Source organism: Electrona antarctica, assembly GCF_951216825.1.
Source record: "Electrona antarctica genome assembly, chromosome: 4".
Classification (NCBI taxonomy): Eukaryota; Metazoa; Chordata; class Actinopteri; order Myctophiformes; family Myctophidae; genus Electrona; species Electrona antarctica.
Window position 1 is genome coordinate 38,073,030 of NC_136809.1, and position 20,394 is coordinate 38,093,423.

General features: G+C 40.8%; 2 protein-coding genes across 2 annotated transcripts; both read left to right on the forward strand.

The window, feature by feature from the left end:
* The first annotated feature begins 632 nt into the window (after positions 1-632).
* Positions 633-10,323, forward strand: pin1 (peptidylprolyl cis/trans isomerase, NIMA-interacting 1). The gene is made up of 5 exons (XM_079499067.1): positions 633-831; positions 1,778-1,860; positions 3,410-3,518; positions 5,493-5,603; positions 8,161-10,323. The coding sequence occupies exons 1-5, from the start codon at positions 774-776 to the stop codon at positions 8,268-8,270; spliced, it is 471 nt and encodes a 156-aa protein (XP_079355193.1). The 5' UTR covers positions 633-773; the 3' UTR covers positions 8,271-10,323.
* Positions 8,889-19,659, forward strand: LOC306921311 (perforin-1-like; the record flags this gene model as incomplete). The annotated part of the gene is made up of 8 exons (XM_079498420.1): positions 8,889-8,928; positions 13,543-13,829; positions 14,703-14,839; positions 15,506-15,644; positions 16,243-16,323; positions 16,411-16,910; positions 18,610-18,703; positions 19,432-19,659. 8 exons carry the CDS (start codon positions 8,889-8,891, stop codon positions 19,657-19,659), a joined length of 1,506 nt encoding a protein of 501 aa, XP_079354546.1.
* Between the last annotated feature and the right edge of the window lie 735 nt (positions 19,660-20,394).

Genomic DNA, 20,394 nt, shown 5'->3' on the forward strand with positions numbered 1-20,394 from the left:
TTCTGTAAGGTTGCAGTAGTTTCTTTGAGCTTGTTGTAGTTGATTAACTGTTTTAAACACATGGTTCTAACAACAACAACATCAATAATAATACAAAATAAATAATAATAATCATAATATATTGTATTTTATTTATATTTGTGCAAATATCAAAGTGCTTGCCTACAGGCTAAGATTTAAATCCAGGTAAAATCGGGGCATAGAGCAGAATTTGAGAAAATCTTATCTAAAAACCCCAATCTGAAAACCTTTTGTGCCAGGGGACCACCATACAAGATTTGTGTTGTTCAAATAAAAATGTTTCAAAAATTACATTTAGGCTATTTGTTGTTGTTGTTGTTGTTGTAGAAGTACTATTTTCAAATAGCAGATGTAAATCATTTATATTATGATGATGAATTTTTTGATGAATTGAAAATGGTGTAATGCATGGTGTCGTCCACTCACAGTTAACAGTTTTTGTATTGAGTTGTACTTGAAATGTACTGTAATTCTGCAAACTGTTAATAAATCAATCAATGATTATGTATATATATGTATTATAAATAATTATAAACATACTTATGAAGTTGCTTCTTTTGGGCTTGTTTTCGTAGAACTGTTGCTTATTTTCTCTCGCAAAATGTGGCAGCACTGGTCCTACTGTGAAGTGTCGTAACGTCAATAACCAAGTGCTCTGACTGCTGCAAACACAACTACCGCAGCATACACTCACACTAGAACTGGATTTCAATATAATATTAAATTAGTCTTAATTTACACAGAAATACAGAATGGCGGATGACGAGAAGCTACCGTCCGGATGGGAGAAGAGAATGAGTCGCAGTTCAAGTAAAGTTTTGTCTTTATGGGGATGGTAACAACGCAAAACCGCGGGATGGATGGCTGTGTATGCTAGCAGTGCTTTAGCTCCCTAAGCTAGCATCGTGGTTTTGCAGCCTATGAACCACTAAACCGCAGTCATTCATTGTCATTGTTATGTTAAATTAAATGACTGATGATGCATGCTAAATGATGACATAGCTAGATGTGGGATTTAGAGTTTTGCTGTGTTGTTCTGATATTACTTAACATACCGTACATACATAATATCCACCCACATCAGGGCCCATGACGTCATTGTGATCCTTGTGTGGGACCTGGGGGAAAAGCCAGTGCTGTGCTGCATGGGGTAGTTTAGATGAGCAGACAGAAATTGGAACACTATGACATTGTACTATGCAATCTGTTCTGGCTCTCTCTCATGTACTAACGTAATTTAATACAAGCATCTCCATATATGAAGATTATGACACTGACCTCATCTAACCCTGGATAACCATACATGGAGAAGATCACCTAGATCTGCATATATGGAGCCGGCCAGCAATTCTACATCTGACCTCAAACTCTTACATCTCCATATATGGAGCTGACCTGTTCTGACATTCCATATGTTGATCCTCATCCTTCCCAACCCGTCCTTCCTGTTCTGAACTTCTGACATTCCATCAGTTGATCTGACCTCATCAAACTTTAACCAAAACATCCCGTGCACCTGCACCCCTTTTAATTCTGAAAGAGTACAAATTTGAAAAAATATATATATTGTGTAGGAAGGAATGGATTTACAATTTACATTTTACAGAGTTTGGTAGAGTGAAATGGAAAAAGGTTCTCAATAGATCTTCCAGTGGTGCCTCCATCACTTTGGTCTTGTGTTCCTAAAATAAACAGGCTAAGGATAATAATATTATTAATATTAATGCAACTACTTTTGCCTCTCTTTTCCCTTCAGGCAGGGTGTACTACTTCAATCACATCACCAACGCCAGCCAATGGGAACGTCCGGTTGGAGATGGTCGTGGAGAACCAGATAAGGTTTTGCCAGTACTTTTTTCTCCATCATATGCATTGCATGTTGGTCACCCCCCCCCCCCCCCCCCCCAGCCCTTTGACATTTTTGTCAACTGCTGCACTTCGTTCGTAAACAATTTAGTTCCTGATCCCGTTTCGCACTCTAACTGGACATTGTGTTCACTTGTGTCTAGTCACAGTGTGTGATATATGTATTGTATTGTGTGTGTCTATTGCTGTAATAATAATACTGACCCTTGGCCGGGTCACTCTTTGGAAATTACATTTGATTCTTATGAGTATTATAACCTGGTTAAATAAAGGACATGATGATTTCACTTTCAAACACTGTAAAGTCCACCCTGGCTTTTTGTTTGCATCCCAAAACAGTTTTTAAGTTGCTTGATTCAATATATAGATATTATCCAACTGTTACCACCATCAAAACAAACATACCAGATGTATTCATATTGTGGAGCATTTCGCTCTGAAAATAACAACCTTTCTTAGAGTGTTAACTCTATTATCCTGGAAATACATGGGGTCTTACTGACAGACACAGTAGGCTTGTTTACTCAGCCAGTCCAGAAACATTGAGATGGCTGTGCGCTAGACAACTTTTCCTTAACAAACTGAACACATAGAGAAACAAAACTTGACTGTTAGCTTTTTTTTAATGCCAGATTTAGCTACTAGGTCTGCAAACTTCCCATGCAAACTGCTAGCCTGGCCATTCTGTCAAGATTCTGTCTGATCAGCACAGCTGATTTTTATATTTAGAGTAGTTTAGAACAGTTAGGTGTGCTGTCATGCTCGTTTGAGCACGGTGACGGGTAGAGAGCCTATTTCTATACTACCCGGCTGTATGTCCTTTTTGTTTTGCTCAAGGCTGCAGTTTGTTAAACTGACGCAGCATGTATGCACACTGCCAACCGAACCCCTTCTACTCAATGCTCAAAATGCAGGAAAGAAGTTTTCAAGAATGCAGCTACCAAAAGACTCGCCCCAGTTATTGATCTTAAACATCCATCATTGATACATTTCATTGATGGTTAATCCACTTAAACAAATACCCAAAATAACCGATTCACAAGCTCACATGACGTAAAAATGCAAAGGTTTTTTGATTTGAGATCCATTTTTGATATAGGGTTTAAGTGACTCCATGTTGTGCAGTGTAACTCAATTGTGCCACTCAGTGGCAGTGAACACACAAACAAATCTCTTTAGTCATTTTTGCAGTTACATTTTGAATGATTATCGGAATACATTTTTGTCCAAACTTTGTTACAAAAAAGACTAATATACAGTATGTAGTAGAATGTACATAAATAGATGCTTATACAGTATGTGTATTGCATACATACATACATACACAATATAGAAGTAAGACCCAAGCACATGATTGGCACTTTCCTGTGATTCATGTACATACTCCACTATTTCTTACCTTACTACTTGTTGTTCTTAATTATTTGTTGTTACAAAATTTTGTAACTGACACCAAATCATTTTACTGTCTCTTTGATATGTAACAAATACAAAATCGTGTTCATTGATTGGCTCCCCCCAGGTGCGCTGCGCCCACCTCCTGGTGAAGCACAGCCAATCACGTCGCCCGTCCTCCTGGCGAGAAGAGAACATCACACGCACCAAAGACCAGGCGCTAGAGTTCATTCAGAGTAGGTCACTTATGTTCCTAAATATGTACAGTTGTTCCGATACTAATATCGGAAACGCTGCTGATACTGCCTAGAATACTGGTATCGGCGAGAGTGCCTGTTATGCCGATACCTGATGTAACTTATTTAGATGATGATGTAATTTACAGTAAATCAACTACTTTGTATTTTGATTTTTGAATGCTTCAGTTGCTGTTGGCACTACCGTTTTATACTCTTACTGTACTATTTACATTTATTTTTTTAATATTAACTTGTAGCTGTGCACAATTATTAATGGCATTTGTAATTATTCCTAGTGGTTATCAATTATTTTTATTTATTTCAAGGACCCCTATTTGTACACTCAGAATTACAGACCTGTCAGGTGTAAAAGGAGCAACTTGGACACTCATGCATGAAGGAAGCATGAGTTCAAGTCCGTTGCTCTCCCCATGTCTCCCATATATGGGGACTAGGTTGGCGGAGGGTGTGTAGAGCCCAGGATCACATTAGATAATTGACACGGGTGAAAAATGGGTTACAAAATTGTGGGATAAAAATTAAGAGTTACAGACCTGTAAGGGTCCATTTGGAACCCCCTCAAGGTCCCTCGACCCCACTTTGAGAACCACTGTAATAGATGCTTTTTAAATGACACACTTGTATCGGATTGGTACTCGTGTCTGATATGCTAGTTAATGGGAGTGAGTTAACGGAATTCATATTGGGAAGGAAAAAATCGGTACATCTCTATTATAAATACGTATGTGTAATTGTATGTACACAGGAGATATTATGGTACATATATCAAATATGTATACTTCAGCTTGTTTTTCTTCCACGATGCATTAAATGGTTGTATATTGTTAAGGAGTGCTGATGCATTAATGATGCAGTCTATCTGAGTCTCACCAGGGGGCCTTCACACAGCTTGTTTGGCCTTTGGTATTTCAATAGCAAAAAGGAGTAAAACAATTGTTTTTTATCCCATTCATAGTTTGCATAGGGAATACGCGTTACGCACCAAGTGGTGAGGGTGATGCTGACTCTTAAGGCTACACATTTATGTAGCAGTTTCTAACTATTGTGGATTAAGGCTGTACCTTAGCCCTTTTTTTTGGACTCGAACTTCGGCAGGAATTCCCGAGCGAACATCCGGACCATTTGTTTCCAATTAATTTAAAAAATAACCTTTGAGATATCAGCGCGTCTCCCCTGCTCTTTATCAATCTCTCTCGTCTCTCCCAACACACACACACACACACACACACAAACACCGTCAAGTGGCTACGCGAAAACAGCTGATCTGCAAGCTCACGTGAGCTTGCTGGCAGGCAGCTAAAACAGCGTATATTGCTCGTTATTTGTTCCACCTGTGTATTCTGGGAGGCGCATTGAAGTGAAGTGGGCACAGGGCAAAAGCAGATCCTCCGTGACCGTTTTGCTTAACAATGATCAGAGTTCCCTACTTTTTGTGATGTGATGCTAGAGAGCATATGCTAATATATCATGGCCCCTGTCAGCGATCATGCTGGTGTGTGTGTGTGTGTGTGTGTGAGAGAGACGCGTCAGACATTCCATTCAATTCACCTCGGCTGCAGGCCAATCACCAAATTACAAGCACGGGAGATGGGACAGCAGAACTAGGAGATATTTCTTTAAAAAAATCACAACTTCTGACAGGAATGCACTAGAAACTTACTTTTTTTTTTACATGCTCATATCGCATTCTCGCCTAGATATATTTTCGAGTTAATAAAAAAAGGGAAAAAATAATAATATTTTTTATTTAATAAAAAAATAAAAATAAATAAAACGAATGGTTCAAGCCCATTAATTAAGATTCGAGTGCCAACCCTAACGAGCGAACATTCGAACCTTGAATGTTTGGGGACAGCCTTATTGTGGATGTGTGGTACTGTTAATAACAGCCACTTTTTTGTGTTTAATTTCATTCAACAATTTACTGTGTGTGTGTGCGCGCGCGTGCAGAGTACATCGAGCAGATCAAGTCTGGAGAAGAGGAGTTTGAGGCTCTGGCTTCTCAGTTCAGCGACTGCAGCTCTGCTAGGAACGGTGGAGACCTGGGACTGTTTGGCAGAGGTACACACACACACACACACACACACACACACACACAGTACAGCAGTGGTTCTCAAACTTATTTGACTCAGGTCACCCTTGTAAACAACCACTGCAGCCCTGAATTACTCCTTACATTCATGTTATTACGGTAGCACAACATTTTCGGGTCATTAGTTATATTAGGATGAAAGAGTAATTGAAGTAAATTGGGGGGGATGAATTAAATCAAAAGGAATGAAAAGGACATTAATAAAATCAAAGGAATTCCATAAAAAAATATAGTGAAAATAGCTGATCCACAGCTTTAGAGCCTGTAGATCTGTTATGTTCACTACTTAGGGTCTCAGGGAGGCATCAAATTTCTCTTTTTGTGTCTCGACCTAAAAAGTTTGGGCAACCCAAGGGCAGAGAGATGGGAGAGACATGCGAGATAAGACGGGAGTCAGATTCAAACCAAGGTCATCGCAATATGCTGTCTGTGCACTGGCTGAGGCACCATGCAGGCATCTTGTCGTCTGTGAATTGCAATTACAGTTGGGTGCCACCGATATTGTCCCTTATCATTTCACCCATTTAGGCCTGACCTCAAAATTTTAAAAAATCCTTCTAACTCCTCCAGTTTTCTGAAATAAATATTTTCACGATTTTTCAAAAATAGCAGACCTACAAGCTTGTAGCGCGCCACTCGGTGGCGCGCTATGAGCTTGTAGATCTGCTATTTTTCAATAGCTAAATTATAACAATTAAAACACCAAAAGGGGTTCCCGCCCAAAATGGGTTAACTGTCCTTTTGCGCAGATCACGCAAACCTCAGCAAAAAGAAAAGGACAATATCGATGGCCTCCAACTGTACATTTGTGACTCCCACAGGGCTCTCCTCTGTGAAAAGAAATTATTAAGGCCTATCTTTATTCTAAGCTTTGTTAATTAAAGCAACAGGAAGTTAAACCAAGTGGAATGAAATCAGTTAGCCTAAAATCTAACTGAAAATGATTTATTATAAAAAGGACAGAACAGGTAATTACAAATTATTCTGATCACTCCAAAAAGGTAAGGGTTAGGCCCAACATAATTTTGTCAGTGAATGCAACCTTTCGTCCTCCAGTTCATACGTTTTTCACAGCAGTCCCTCTTTTTACCAACGACAAACGCTCGCTTTGTGAACTGTACCTTTCTCAACCTATTTGAATTAGTGGAATTAAGGCAAATTACCCCAAACTGCACAAATGTATTTATGGTTGTAGATGTCGTTTACAAGTCATCCTAGTTACATTTGACAGCCTATAGCAACAACACTCAAACCAAAGCATTCATTGTGTCATTGATCTGTTTACTGCATCTTATAAATCAGATTAACTGTGCACGAGGATCAATCAGATTTTCACACCATACAAAAAGAAGCGGGGAAAGAGAAATTGTTCTGAATTTCCATTAAAAGGTGCTTGTGCAGTTCGCGTTTACATTTTCTACACAAAAATGTCAAAACACTAGAGAGCAAATGCTAGCAAGTCACAAAGTTACAAACCAGTTCCTTATGCGTACATAATCCCAAGCTTTTATCAGACCTCCATTATATTAGCAGAATGGGTTTCCTAACCAGGTGGGAAAAAAGCAAGCACCACTCGCTTATTTTATGTATCTTTTCTGAGCGGTGGCACACCATCTCTAATGCACAGCAATGTGTGTCTGTATGTCTGTCCGTATGTCCGTCTGAGTAGGACCTATTGACCCTGCACCTGCTTAAGTCAACAACTGTGCTTGGCTCCAAGGCACCACACACACTATAACACAGTATTATAACACACAGTCAATATTTAAAGGCGTAGTGAAACGGAAATGGTGGACATTTTATTTTGAAGTTTCAGACGGTTTCAAGTTGAAACAGAGCTATGAAGTTTCTGAACCAATCAGAGCGTCGCATCCCTTCAGGCGATGGGACGGTAGCTAGGGACGGTAGCTATGCTATACGCAGCACATGGAGTGTGTTTGTTTACAAGTCAGATAGTCGGCCATGCTGTACCAGTTTACTGTTATGTGGCTTATTTCTACCCTATAATGTTTTCAGATACATATTTTAGCGTGATGATTAAGTTGAAATCGAGTAATACACTGTCTGGATGTTATCTTGAATGGGAATAAAAACGGAGGATTTCTGTAATCAGTAGCAGCTGTGCTGGACGGATGCGGAGATATGGGGAATTAAATGGTTGAGCTTCATTTTTATTGGCTTTTATCGATGTGGGCCTCGACACGTCATCACGCAGTACGTTTTCAGGAAGTAATTAAAATTAGATTTTTATGGACTTGATATAAAAATACACAAATGAAAATGTACCCATTTCTTTGGCATCCATTGTTAGGTATGCTCATATAATGACCACGGATGTGTTCTAAAAGTGTGAAAAACATATTTTTCATTTCACTACGCCTTTAACTATAACAATAAAAGTATAGTTCCACCGCTCAGTGCCCATGGGCATTTTTATGTTTATGTAAAATGACACAAAAAGTAAAAATATGGACATGCATTTCTGCATGACGGCGATACATTTATTTAACATGTGTCTGTTTGCAGGTCAGATGCAGAAGCCGTTTGAGGATGCCTCCTTCGCCCTCAAAGTGGGAGACATGAGCGGTCCTGTGTTTACTGACTCTGGTGTACACATCATCCTCCGTACAGGATGAAGAGGAGAGGCCACGCACACACAACCTCTTCCATACATGTACACACCACAATCTATCCTACAACGTCTTCTAAATCAGTGGTTCCCAACCTGGGGAGCCCGGGACGCCACCACCACCACAATATCATAACTTTTGGGGGTCCCAAAATAGTATTTTTCCAAAAATGGCAGATTTACATGCTCACAACGTGTCACATTCTAACACGTTGGCAGCTTGTAGATCAGCTTGTTTTGCCATTCATCGTACATGAAGAGTATAGGCCTTAAGCGGTTAACATGTCAGACAAACAGTGCGTGCGTGCGTGCGCACGTTAGGTGGGTCTCAACCTTAGTCAAATGTGAGGCGGGGGGGGGGGGGGGGGGGTGCCTCCAAGGCCAAACAGGTTGGCAACCACTGTTCTAAATCCCCAGAGCTATGGCATATTTAGAATCTTATTCCGCTCAAACAAGGCTTGCAGGCTACATGACATATTTTATGTTGCACCATATTGCATTCAAGGACCAGCTGATAAATCGACGATGAGCACCAGAGAATATTAGGATTGTTCCTAATAGTTTTTTTGTTTTTGTTTACCTGAGACATTATTATAAAGTGAGAGTGCCTGTGACCCTGTAAGAAATGGTCGTGCAGGATCACATGATGTGTGGAGTGCGGGAATGTATGTACAGTATGTGTGAGCTACATGAGTGCTTGTGTTCTTGCCTCTACTACATGCATGTGCGCTCATAAGGACCATTTAGACTGACTTTCATCCCTTAACAAAAAGTGTAATTTCTGTGCCAAAAGCAGTTCCTCTCTCTCCCCATAGCATTCTTCTGGAAAGCAAACACACCAGAACTGTCAAATGTGACCGTGCGTCCTTCTGAAACTGATATTAGTTGGGAGAATTCATGCCCAATGGGCATGGGAGTGGGACGACATGAAAATTACATGCCGCGATTATTGCAAACGTAATTGTGATTAACAATATCGCAATAATCAAATTATGCTAAAACTTAAACTTAAAGGTATATTCAGTGATTTGAATTAATCTAAATATCACTTATTTTTTATTTTTTTCTGGATAATCCTCCCTACTATAGAGTGTGCTGACCATATAAGGAGTTCCTCCCTGTCCCCAGTGAGCCCCTGGGGTAAAAAAAACCCTAGTTTCAGTTTTGGTGGCGGGTGGCAAAGCCTTCATCCAATCAGGATGAGAGAGGCCTTCCTCCAATCATGATCGAGTGGGGGTGGGCCTTGGTGCACTTCCCCCCACTGTAGAGTGCATGTGCACATTTTGTTACCGGGGCGGACTGGGTGGTTTTCCAAATCACTCAAATCACTGAATTCTCCTTTAAAATGCCACTTTTGTTAACCACTTGAATCCCCAGCATCCATATTTTGGCGGATTGTGAAATGATAGCGTACCAAATAAAATTATAACGGGTTTAAGAGGTACTGAATTTGCAGCTCAATAAAAGCAACAATTATTGTATCGTCCCATCCTTAATCCCCAACTAACATCTGTATTGGGTTGGTCAGAATGGGCACCACAATGTTATTCTTCCCTCACATTAATGCTGAATCGAGCAGGTTATCGTTGCTACGAGTTAGATTAATAAAACATGGACGCCGACGTACCAAACAAAGTATACCAAGATGTATTTGAAGAAACCAGATTTCAGAGGTTTTTGGGTATAGGCACTACAGCCCCTGGTTTCTGAGGAAATTGTTTTTGGGAGCACACAGGCTATAATGTGAATCTACTGATTCTCACTAGACCAGAACGACTTGCAGAAGGTTGCATACAGTACAAGAAGAATTCTGATAAGGCGTGTCACACAGACGGAAAAGAAAAACGTCAGTCTACATTCTCTGGAAGGATTTCCAGTGCATGTACAATTATTTAGTTGGTAAATTAATTCATGGTTTGTTTTGTATTCCACTGCTCTTGAATCCCATACGTTCAAAGAATATATATTACACAGACTGTTCTTTTTGACTGTAATTAGAAGAAAAGAAAAAAATGTAAGAATTGCTGTTCTTCCATCATTAAAAGTTTCTTGTTTTGTAAGTTTGTTTTGTTTGGGTTCCCACTCCAAGGCAAGTCTTACAATGGGTGTCTGCTGCCATACATACAGTACAGTATGATGTAGGGGTCCTTGCTAACCACTGCAGGTGCGCCGATAAGGTTTATTTGGGGACCAATACCGTGTGTAAGCCGTGTAATGTTCTAATATTTCCAAAATCATTATGTCAAAACTGTTCCTGTGTGTGTGGGGGAGGAAGTAAGGGGAGAATGTTTAGGCCTGTCACAAAAAACATCCCGGTCTTCTGACTTCTGCAGACCGGTCTGGCCATGCTGGGTGCGCGTTTGCAGAAACCAAATAGTGGAAGAGCCAATCAGCGTCTGTCAATCACAGGGCTCAGACACTGATTAGCTCTTCCACTTTTTGGTTCCATCCAAACGCCACACAGACATCGTTTGGGGCCTGACTGGTCTGCAGAAGACGCACGATAATGTAATGTGAATTCACGCGACCGGGATGGTTTAGCAGGCTAAGTTAATTATAGCTCTGGTGGTCCATAGCTCAAGTTAATTAGAACCCCTATTAAGACCCATTAAGATGGCAGATAAATTATACAGAAGAAAACATAGATACAGCTACAGTGAGTAGTGACAAGATAACTAAGAATTATGATCGAGAGATGCAAAGGTGAAGAAACTATCTAACTATAAATGCACAAAGTCTGTGTGTGCGTGTGTTATGTGTCTGTGTACGTCTGAAATCCACGTAACTCAAGAACCGTTCGCCCCACCGACTTCAAATTCTACACACGCGTTCCACCCACAGGGACTGCAGTGCCGAGGTTGAGTCTTGGTTGGATCTTTCCCTTGCATATGACCGGCAGGGTCACCAGAGATTTCGACCCAGGACTATTCGACCCGGACCATTCGACCCGCTCTCGACCCGCTTGGACCTGACTTTTCGACCCGGACCGCGAGAGAGAGAGACAGAGAGAGACATAGAGAGAGAGAGAGAGACAGAGACATAATAATAATAATATGTACATTGATTTACCAAACAATTATTGTGTTGGTGTTTTTATTTACCAAATAGGCAGTAGTCACCATGTAGTCATCTCTGTCGGGTGGAAACCTCACATGTCCAAAGCTGTTTATATTTCAGGATTAGAATTTAAAATTTTCAACATGAGCAGATCTACAAGCACAACACGTGTAGCTTGTAGATCTGCTACGTTTGAAACGTTTGTGTGACGCTGTAGTATGATCAAGTAGGGCATTAATTTACGAAAAAACAAAAAGTAAAGTTAGATAATGGAGATGGGAGGTGACAATATGATATCGGTCATCAGCTTAACCCAGTCATTAAATTCTGATCTAGTGTGACATTAATAAACTGCATTCTGCTTCAGACCTTCCTCCAGTGGTAACACTGATCTATATTTCAGGATTAGAATTTAAAATTTTCAACATGAGCAGATCTACAAGCACAACACGTGTAGCTTGTAGATCTGCTACGTTTGAAACGTTTGTGTGACGCTGTAGTATGATCAAGTAGGGCATTAATTTACGAAAAAACAAAAGTAAAGTTAGATAATGGAGATGGGAGGTGACAATATGATATCGGTCATCAGCTTAACCCAGTCATTAAATTCTGATCTAGTGTGACATTAATAAACTGCATTCTGCTTCAGACCTTCCTCCAGTGGTAACACTGATCTATCCCTCCAGATGCAGTAGGTCTACACCGTGTTTCGAACTTGCAGATCTGCTACTTTTGATTCTTTTTTGTGATACTACGTGTATTCAGTGTATTCATTCGTGTATTCATACAGTGGTTCCCAAACTATGTCAAGGACCCCCAAATTGACACTAATTAGCTCCACGGACCATCCATTTGAAAAGATATGCCAGGGACCCCCATAAGAGAAGATTTTTACGGCTCTAGCAGTGATTCTAAACCTGTTTAATTTCAAGGACCCCCAGTTTGACATGCATATAAGTCTACAGACTCCCATTTACCGTACCGTAATGGCATTTCTATCTCTAATATTGTAAAATCAATGTTAATTTAACTCTGAGAGTGTACAATTGGTTTCATTTGTACACTAGTTATAGACCCATGAGGGTCAATTTGGTTCCAAACTATCATTTAGCTGGGGACCCCCATGGAACTCCCTCAAGGACCCCTGGGGGTCCCCAGACCCCACTTTGGGAACCACCGGTGTAGTATAATCGAGTAGGGCATTAATTTATGAAAGTTATGAAAAAAAAAAAAAAGTTACAATTTGGAGATGAGAGGTTTATGTCCAACAACGAAGGTTAAGTAGCTATATATGCCTCTGTATACAAGCGGCAGGCCTCAGACAGCAAGACGACAAGTTCCAAGGTTTATGAAACGCATCATTCATGGTGAATGTGTCTGTCTCATACTGTATCACTATCAGGTGTCAGTATTCTTCTGGCCAAGGCAGTGACTATGTCCTCGGGTGTATAGCACTAGGCCTTCCATTCTCAGCTGTCGAGTATTGGAGCAATGCATTTTCACAGTCAGACATGACTGAAGAATGCCAGTCCTCAGAAATATCATAATAATTTGTAATGCATCCTTGTAGATTCTGTATTTAAGCTCTGCCATCTTTTCAGATCGGTGTCAGACTAGTGTTGCCTCCTGTCCAGAGGCAACCAGATGCTGTCCATTTCCTTTTGACTATACTTTAATCTATTCTCATTTCCTTTCTTAATTTTATTGTTTTCATTTTCATATGTTTTGTTTTCATTATCATCTGTACTATCAAATTAATCTACTAAAAAGTATTTAGTAGCAATTGTTCTTTCTCTCAACGTTGGCACGTCTGTCATAAGCAGGTGAGCAAAAAAACAGTTACAATATCATCTACAAAGACCTGTTATGTCTGACGTTAAACAATGTAAATTAATGTACATGCATTAGGCTAGTTTGAACTCTGCAGTGCTTGTGCACTTTTCTTTTCTCTTCTGCTGTCTATATTGCTTTTTTCCCTCAGTATTGCATGTCAAATATTGTAGTCTGTCTAGAAATGTTGAGATTAAAGTCGTAATCAGTTGGAATAGCTAAGAAAACATCGCTTACATCCCACACTGAAAAGGAATAGGCTAATTGACAATGTTTGAATTGAATAGCCTATTATTTATAAATTTGCTCTGGCTACTGAAAATATAAGTATCACTATTCCAAAACTATTAGTCTCTGGTTGTCTGCTAAAATCTCTTATCTTCCTTTTGCAGCTCCAGTCATGTCCTCCACCACCACCACCCTCCTCCTTCGCCTGAGTCTCCTCCTCGCCCTCCTGTCTCACGTCTGCTGCTGGACCAAGCCTTGTCGCCTGCAGGGGAGACGACATGAGTGCCTGGCTGCTCCCTTTGTGCCGGGCTTCAGTCTGGCCGGGGAGGGCTTCGATGTGACCACCCTGCAACGTAAGGGAGCCTATGTGATCAACATGAGGATGTTCCTTAACACAGATGGCACCTGTACTCTCTACTGCAATCCCCTGCAAGGTGGCAAACTACAGAAGGTGATCGTATCTTACTGCTTATAACCATCATGCCATGATCAGTATTTTGATATCGTTGAGCAGAAATCTCTTATCTCGTTATTCGAAGTTTTTAGTTTTTCCGTAAATTACTGCCCTACTTGATCATACTACAGTGTCACACAAAAGCAACAAAAGTAGCAAATCGACTCGTTTTGAGCTGCTATACTTTTGCTACGTCCATCCATCCATCCATCTTCAACCGCTTATCCGAAGTCGAGTCGCGGGGACAACAGCTCCACCAGAGAGCTCCAGAGTATCCCCCCCCAGATCTTCCTCTCTTTTGCTACATTTGAATTTGAATCCTGTAAAGTAACAGTTTTGGACATATGCGGTTTCCATCCTACAGAGATGAAGACGATATACAACATAAATGTTTCCCTTGTCTTAGGTTCCATTGTCTATATCAGAGTGGCATTCCTTTAAGCGCTGTCCTTTTAATCTCCACGGCAGTAGCCACAACTCAGTCAGGTAAGATGTATCACACGTTTACAATTGTCATCCAACCATTTACAGTACCTCATTACCTCTGATTATCTATTATTGTACAGTACTGACTGTTCCTATACTGTAATGTACTGCATTCTGTTGTATCATCATGTCAATCGACTGAAATTAACTTATCATGCAATAGAAGAAACAATTTCAGTAGTTTTTCCCCTTCTTTTCTGCAATTGTCTCCCCAGCTCACTGGTTCAAGCTTACACCAATCATGAGACTGATGACTGGCAGGTAGGTACATGTCCTAGTGGGCCTCCTCCACATGTCCTGACCTTACCTATTATATCCTTAATATTATCCCATGATATTATTATTGTATTGTATTATTTGTTTATGGTATACTTATTTTGCCAGCTGGGCTTCGACAGTGCGACGTATTCAGAACTGGAGGTGGGTGGATCACGTTCCAAAGTGGCTCAGTTCGCTACAACCAAGGCCAAAGAGGATCGATTCACCTACACCATCCACAAGCTCAGCTGTAGCCAATACAGGTCAGAGGCTAGAGCTGTTTTTATAAATCAATGTTGAACTTTGCTAGAATGTTTTATACACGTCCGTGACGTGTCGTCATGTAGTATGGTGAAAACAGTTTGCACATAATTGAATGGCAACAAAGATTCGGACAATACTATAGCACTTCTCCGCACCTATTTCACCTACTACATCATGGTTGCTCTCTAGAGAGAGTCCACCAAGGATACATGCAGCCAATCATTTGCTAGTGTTGGGAAACGTAACCGAAGGAACCGGATCCAATATTGAGGAACCGGTATCGGTTCCATCACACTTGGAACCGTTTCCGGGACTTCCGGGTTTTATCACACTGTCAGAGCTGGTTATGTGGACTTCACGTCTGCGATATAATTACAATACTGGTGATTCTGAAACTTTTTAATGGACCACCATAACCACCATAATGGACCACCATAACAGACCTGTTTTAGTTACATACCTGTAAGGGTCCATTTGGAACCCCCTAGCCTATAGGAATCGTTAAAGGGGGATCTTTAGGGAACCGGAAGCAAATCCTAAAGAATCCCAACCCTATAGTGACTATAATGACTATAATATAGTCATTACTAGTCATTTAAGATTTATCCAAGTCAAGTCATGAGTCCTGATGTCCTTGTTGTTTTGTTTTGTTTTGTTCCGTTTAGTTACCGTTTGAGGGACAAACCGATACTCGACTCAGATTTTCGGAGCGATGTGGACAGTCTTCCCAAGGCGTTCAACTCTTCAACCAAGGCCCTATACAGACACATCGTAGATACATACGGGACACACTACATCCGCCAGGTTAACACATGCCCTCTCTCTCTCTCTATCTCTCTCTCTCTCTCTCTCACACACATACTTGATTAATTGATTGTTTGTTTGTTTGTTTGATTGATTTTATTTGGTGATGATGATAAAAAGAGCACAGAGCACTTTCCAACATGCATAAGTCAAAGTGTCACCAAGGATTGAAAACACAAGAAAGCCTTTCGGCTTATTTCCATTGTGGTTCTCAACAAAAGAAGGAGAAAAAAACACTAAACACTAAACAACATGACAAGACATCACAACAACAATGCATAACTATACAGACAGATGTCAATACACTACATAACATCCTGAGCTCTTTCTCTTTTTGTTTTGATATTTTTGGGGGCTTTTTGCCTTCATTGATACAGTAGGTTGACAGGAAACGGGGAGAGAGGCAGCAAAGGTTGTTGGGATCGGGACTCAAACCTGCAACACACTGTCAGGCTGGATTACCAGCCTAGGTGCCTGGACCGCTAGCCCGGCCCGGGCAAATCAATTTGTAATCAATAGATACTCTTACACACAACACACATCACAGATTTGAATGCTTTTGGAATGATATAGTGTCGATATGCTTGATACTTTTCAGGTTTACCTTGGGGGACGGTACAGGAGAGTTAGCGCTATACGTACCTGCTTGTCTACCCTCAATGGATTGTCCAGTTCTGAGGTATACCTATACTATAGTACCTCAGATCCTCCTACAACACACATGCAAAACAAACAAAAAAACATACCATTGTTTCTAAATCTCCAGGTGGAGTACTGCTTGAGGCTGGGTCTCACCGACGGCTTTGGTATGTTCACGCATCCCAGGAGCAAGAGTACCTGTTCCAAGGTCCTCACCAACCGACATCTCACCATGTCCTACAGCGGCGGCCTGTACCAGAACTTCACGGAGGTGACGGGGGGCAAAGACTGGACGGGTCAGATGTGCCTCACGCAAAACGACTCAGCCGGCTACAACAAGTGGCTGACCACCCTCCACGACTACCCCGACGCCATCAAGTACTCCCTGAAGCCCATTCACATGCTGGTGTGGGACGCGCCTCGGCGTGCGGGGTTGAAGGCCGCCACCGAGCAGTACTTGAATGAGAAGGGCATCAGGCCTCAGTCCAGCGCTCCATCCTCCTGTGACAACAGAGTCCCTAACCTGGCCTCTGACTGTTGTCCTCAAAATGCCTGGCGGGGGACGCTGGTTGTGACCATCGTCAGAGCCTATAGGCTGAACGGAGATGTTTGGTCTGAGACTGATGCGTGAGTACAGCCAAGAGCATGAATGAGAAGAGAATGTTAATGGATGCATGAAACATGGATAGACATGCATACATACATACATACATACATACATACATACATACATACATACATACATACATACATACATACATACATACATACATACATACATACACACATACACACATACATACATACACACATACACACATACACACATACACACATACATACATACATACATACATACATACATACATACATACATACATACATACATACATACATACATCTGGCGCGGGGACAGGGACGGACCTGGACGGGGCCCACGCATTACCCTCTCCTCTATGTCCTCCCTTCTCCAACTCTTCTTCTCACTCTATACAGTCCACCGGCTCCTCTATCACTACAACACTAGTCCCATTAATAATTACATTTTCACATACTCTCCAACCACTACACCATAAATTCAAACAGAACTTTGCCACTACACAACAATCCTACCCCCCATTACAAACACATCAGGTCATTTCTGCACTCAGAAGGAACAGGAACCTGGGTGATTATCAAACACCTACATATTACACTCACACCTCATTCATTTTTATGTTCATCTTTCTGTTAAATAAATTGTATCCAGGCCTTGCTGTGAACTTTTACTCTTTTAAGGTTTTTAGGTTGTTTTATTAATGTCCATTTTCCATTTTACCATTGTGTTTTAGAGGATGGTTTCGGACCATGGTTTAGGTATGCGGTCTAGTCTAACTTGGACTCAGGGGGGTGGACGCCTCTAGCCTGGCTAATAAGCCAGACCGAATCAGCCGTTGGCAAAAAAAAATTGCCTGCCGGCGGATTACGGTCTGGAGAGGCTCAATTGTACTCCCATTTCCTACACCAGAGAACTGGTGTGGCCAATCGGGACACGGTATGCAATATGGGCGGGCTTTGGTAGTGACGTTCAATGCTTGAGACCTTTGACTGACAGTAGCTCTGACCAATTGCGTCAAAGAGAAAATGTTTGAACCCGCCCCCCGGGAAACAAGATCCATACACAGCATCTCCAGACTCAAATACCACACGTCAGTGTGATTTGAGTCTGACTTATTAGCCAGGCTAGGACGCCTCTGCCTTGCATAGTCCCCAGTGAATAGGCAGGTTGCCCTTCACTGGTAACCTTACTTTGGATTTTAAATATATGAAGGTATTGTAGGCTGGGATTTTACAAAAAAGCCCCCCTTTTAAATACATACATACATACAGACCTACATACATACTATACTTATAAGGTATGCCATCTGGTGGCTAATGAACCAAACACATTCTCAGAAGTTGAAGCAGTTTTAGAGGACCCACTTTTAGGCCAGTGCAACAGAGCATGCTTTTGCCTTTTTTTAAAACCTTACCCATTTTAACCAAATACATACATACATACATACATACACACATACACACATACACACATACACACATACATACATACATACATACATACATACATACATACATACATACATACATACATACATACATTAAGGACCCACTTTCTCTTCATCAATGTTTTCCTCAATTAAAAACATAAATATCAGATCTAGAAGCTCACAATGCGGCACGAAGCTATGCCTTGTGAGCTTGTATATCTGCTATTTTCACTAGTTTGGGTCATCACTAGTTTTGGGCATGGCAAATGTTCATGCATTAACTTTTCTGTTTTTTTCAGGTACGTTAAGCTATGGTATGGCAATATCCACCGCACGACTCCGGTGGTTATGTCAGACAATCCTCGCTGGGACGCTTGCTATAAACTGGGCAAGGTAAACAGATGATTGCTAATATGGCATGTTTAATCAGAGCTGTTTGTGTGATAATAACTATAGGTAAACGGAACATCTTGTATTTGTTTGTTTTACTAAGGTTAGGAATCAGTTTAAGGTTAGTCTTAGGCATACGTTTTACTGAGGTTACGTTTAGGAATAAGGTTCGGTTTAGGCATAGTTTTACTAAGGTTAGGTTTAGGAATAAGGTTAGGTTTAGGAATAAGGTTAGGTTTAGGCATAGTTTTACTATTAGAATAAGGTTAGGTTTAGGCATAGTTTTACTATTAGAATAAGGTTAGGTTTAGGCATAGTTTTACTATTAGTAAAACTAACCTTATTCATAAACCTAACCTTAACTAAGGTTAGGTTTAGGAATAAGGTTAGGTTTAGGCATAGTTTTACTAAGGTTACGTTTAGGAATAGAGTTAGGTTTAGGCATAGTTTTACTGAGGTCAGGTTTGGAATAAGGTTAGGGTTAGGCATAGTTTTACTGAGGTTACATTTCGGAAAAGGTTATAGGTTTAGACCTAGTTTTACTGAGGTTACATTTCGGAATAAGGTTATAGGTTTAGACCTAGTTTTACTGAGGTTACGTTTAGGAATGGTGGCGACCGTTCCGAGGGTGACAGATTTGACCCCGGGGCGCTGGTGTTTTGAGGCGAGCGTTCTTGTATTCCAATATACATTTATAAAAAAAATTCAACTTTCAACTGATTGTTTTCAAGGTGGACACATACATCGGACTGAACTTGAAGGTCGAGGTGTGGGACGATGACTTTGCTTCGGACGACCTCCTGGGATCGTGTATGAAGAACGTGAGACAGGGAACACACATACACACGTGCGCTACAACGTCAGGAGGGGTTGAGTTCATCATCAAGCTCACCTGTGACAACCATCTGACTGGGAACAGGTGTGAGCAGTACAAACCATCACCAACATGGCACGCGTAGCAAGGCTACTAGATAACATTGATTGTGGGCTTCCTCTTTGTGTTATATTTTACTACTACTGTTAATTTAACTAATTAAATGTTCTAACATTTAATGTATTTTGGCTCATCATCTCCGCCAGCAAGCGAGAGAGTGAGAGATCTATTTCTTTTCTTTTCATTTACATTTTATTGAATTTTCATTGTGTAAACAAACATACATGAAAAAGAAAAGACTAGGACAATTCATACAAACCAAATATACAATATACAAGTGTTTTGCTGTCGAAAATATCCGATCTACAAACTCACAGTGCATCGCAGCGACGATGCATTGTGAGCTTGTAGATCAGATATTTTCACCAAATGGTCTGCGCTAGTGTTTTTAGGCCTGACGTCGAAATAAATAAATTAGCTTGTAGATCTGCTATTTTTCAATAGCTAAAGTACAACATAATGCTTAGTTAAAACACCAAAAGGGGTTCCCGTCCAGAATGGGTTATGGTTAAAGGTTAAAAAATAATTACAAAAAAAAACAATCACACAAAGATTTGGCGGCCCCCCTGTATTAACTCAGGACAACCTATGACTTGTTGGCACTGGGTGTGGTGCAAACTTCAGCAGCCTGCGCACCCCTACCCTTCACCTTGCATGTTCCATGGCTGAGTATGTCGCCCCTGCATGGAGTCACAGCAGCCATACAGCCTCTATTGATGTTGAGCTCAACACTGCCATGAGGCTAATCAGTGGTGCCTTA

Coding starts and splice junctions, on each gene's coding strand:
- pin1 (XM_079499067.1), top strand. CDS start 774: ATGGCGGATGACGAGAAGCTACCGTCCGGATGGGAGAAGAGAATGAGT. Junction 1,861..3,409: donor GTCGTGGAGAACCAGATAAG/GTTTTGCCAGTA, acceptor GGCTCCCCCCAG/GTGCGCTGCGCCCACCTCCT. Junction 3,519..5,492: donor GGCGCTAGAGTTCATTCAGA/GTAGGTCACTTA, acceptor GCGCGCGTGCAG/AGTACATCGAGCAGATCAAG.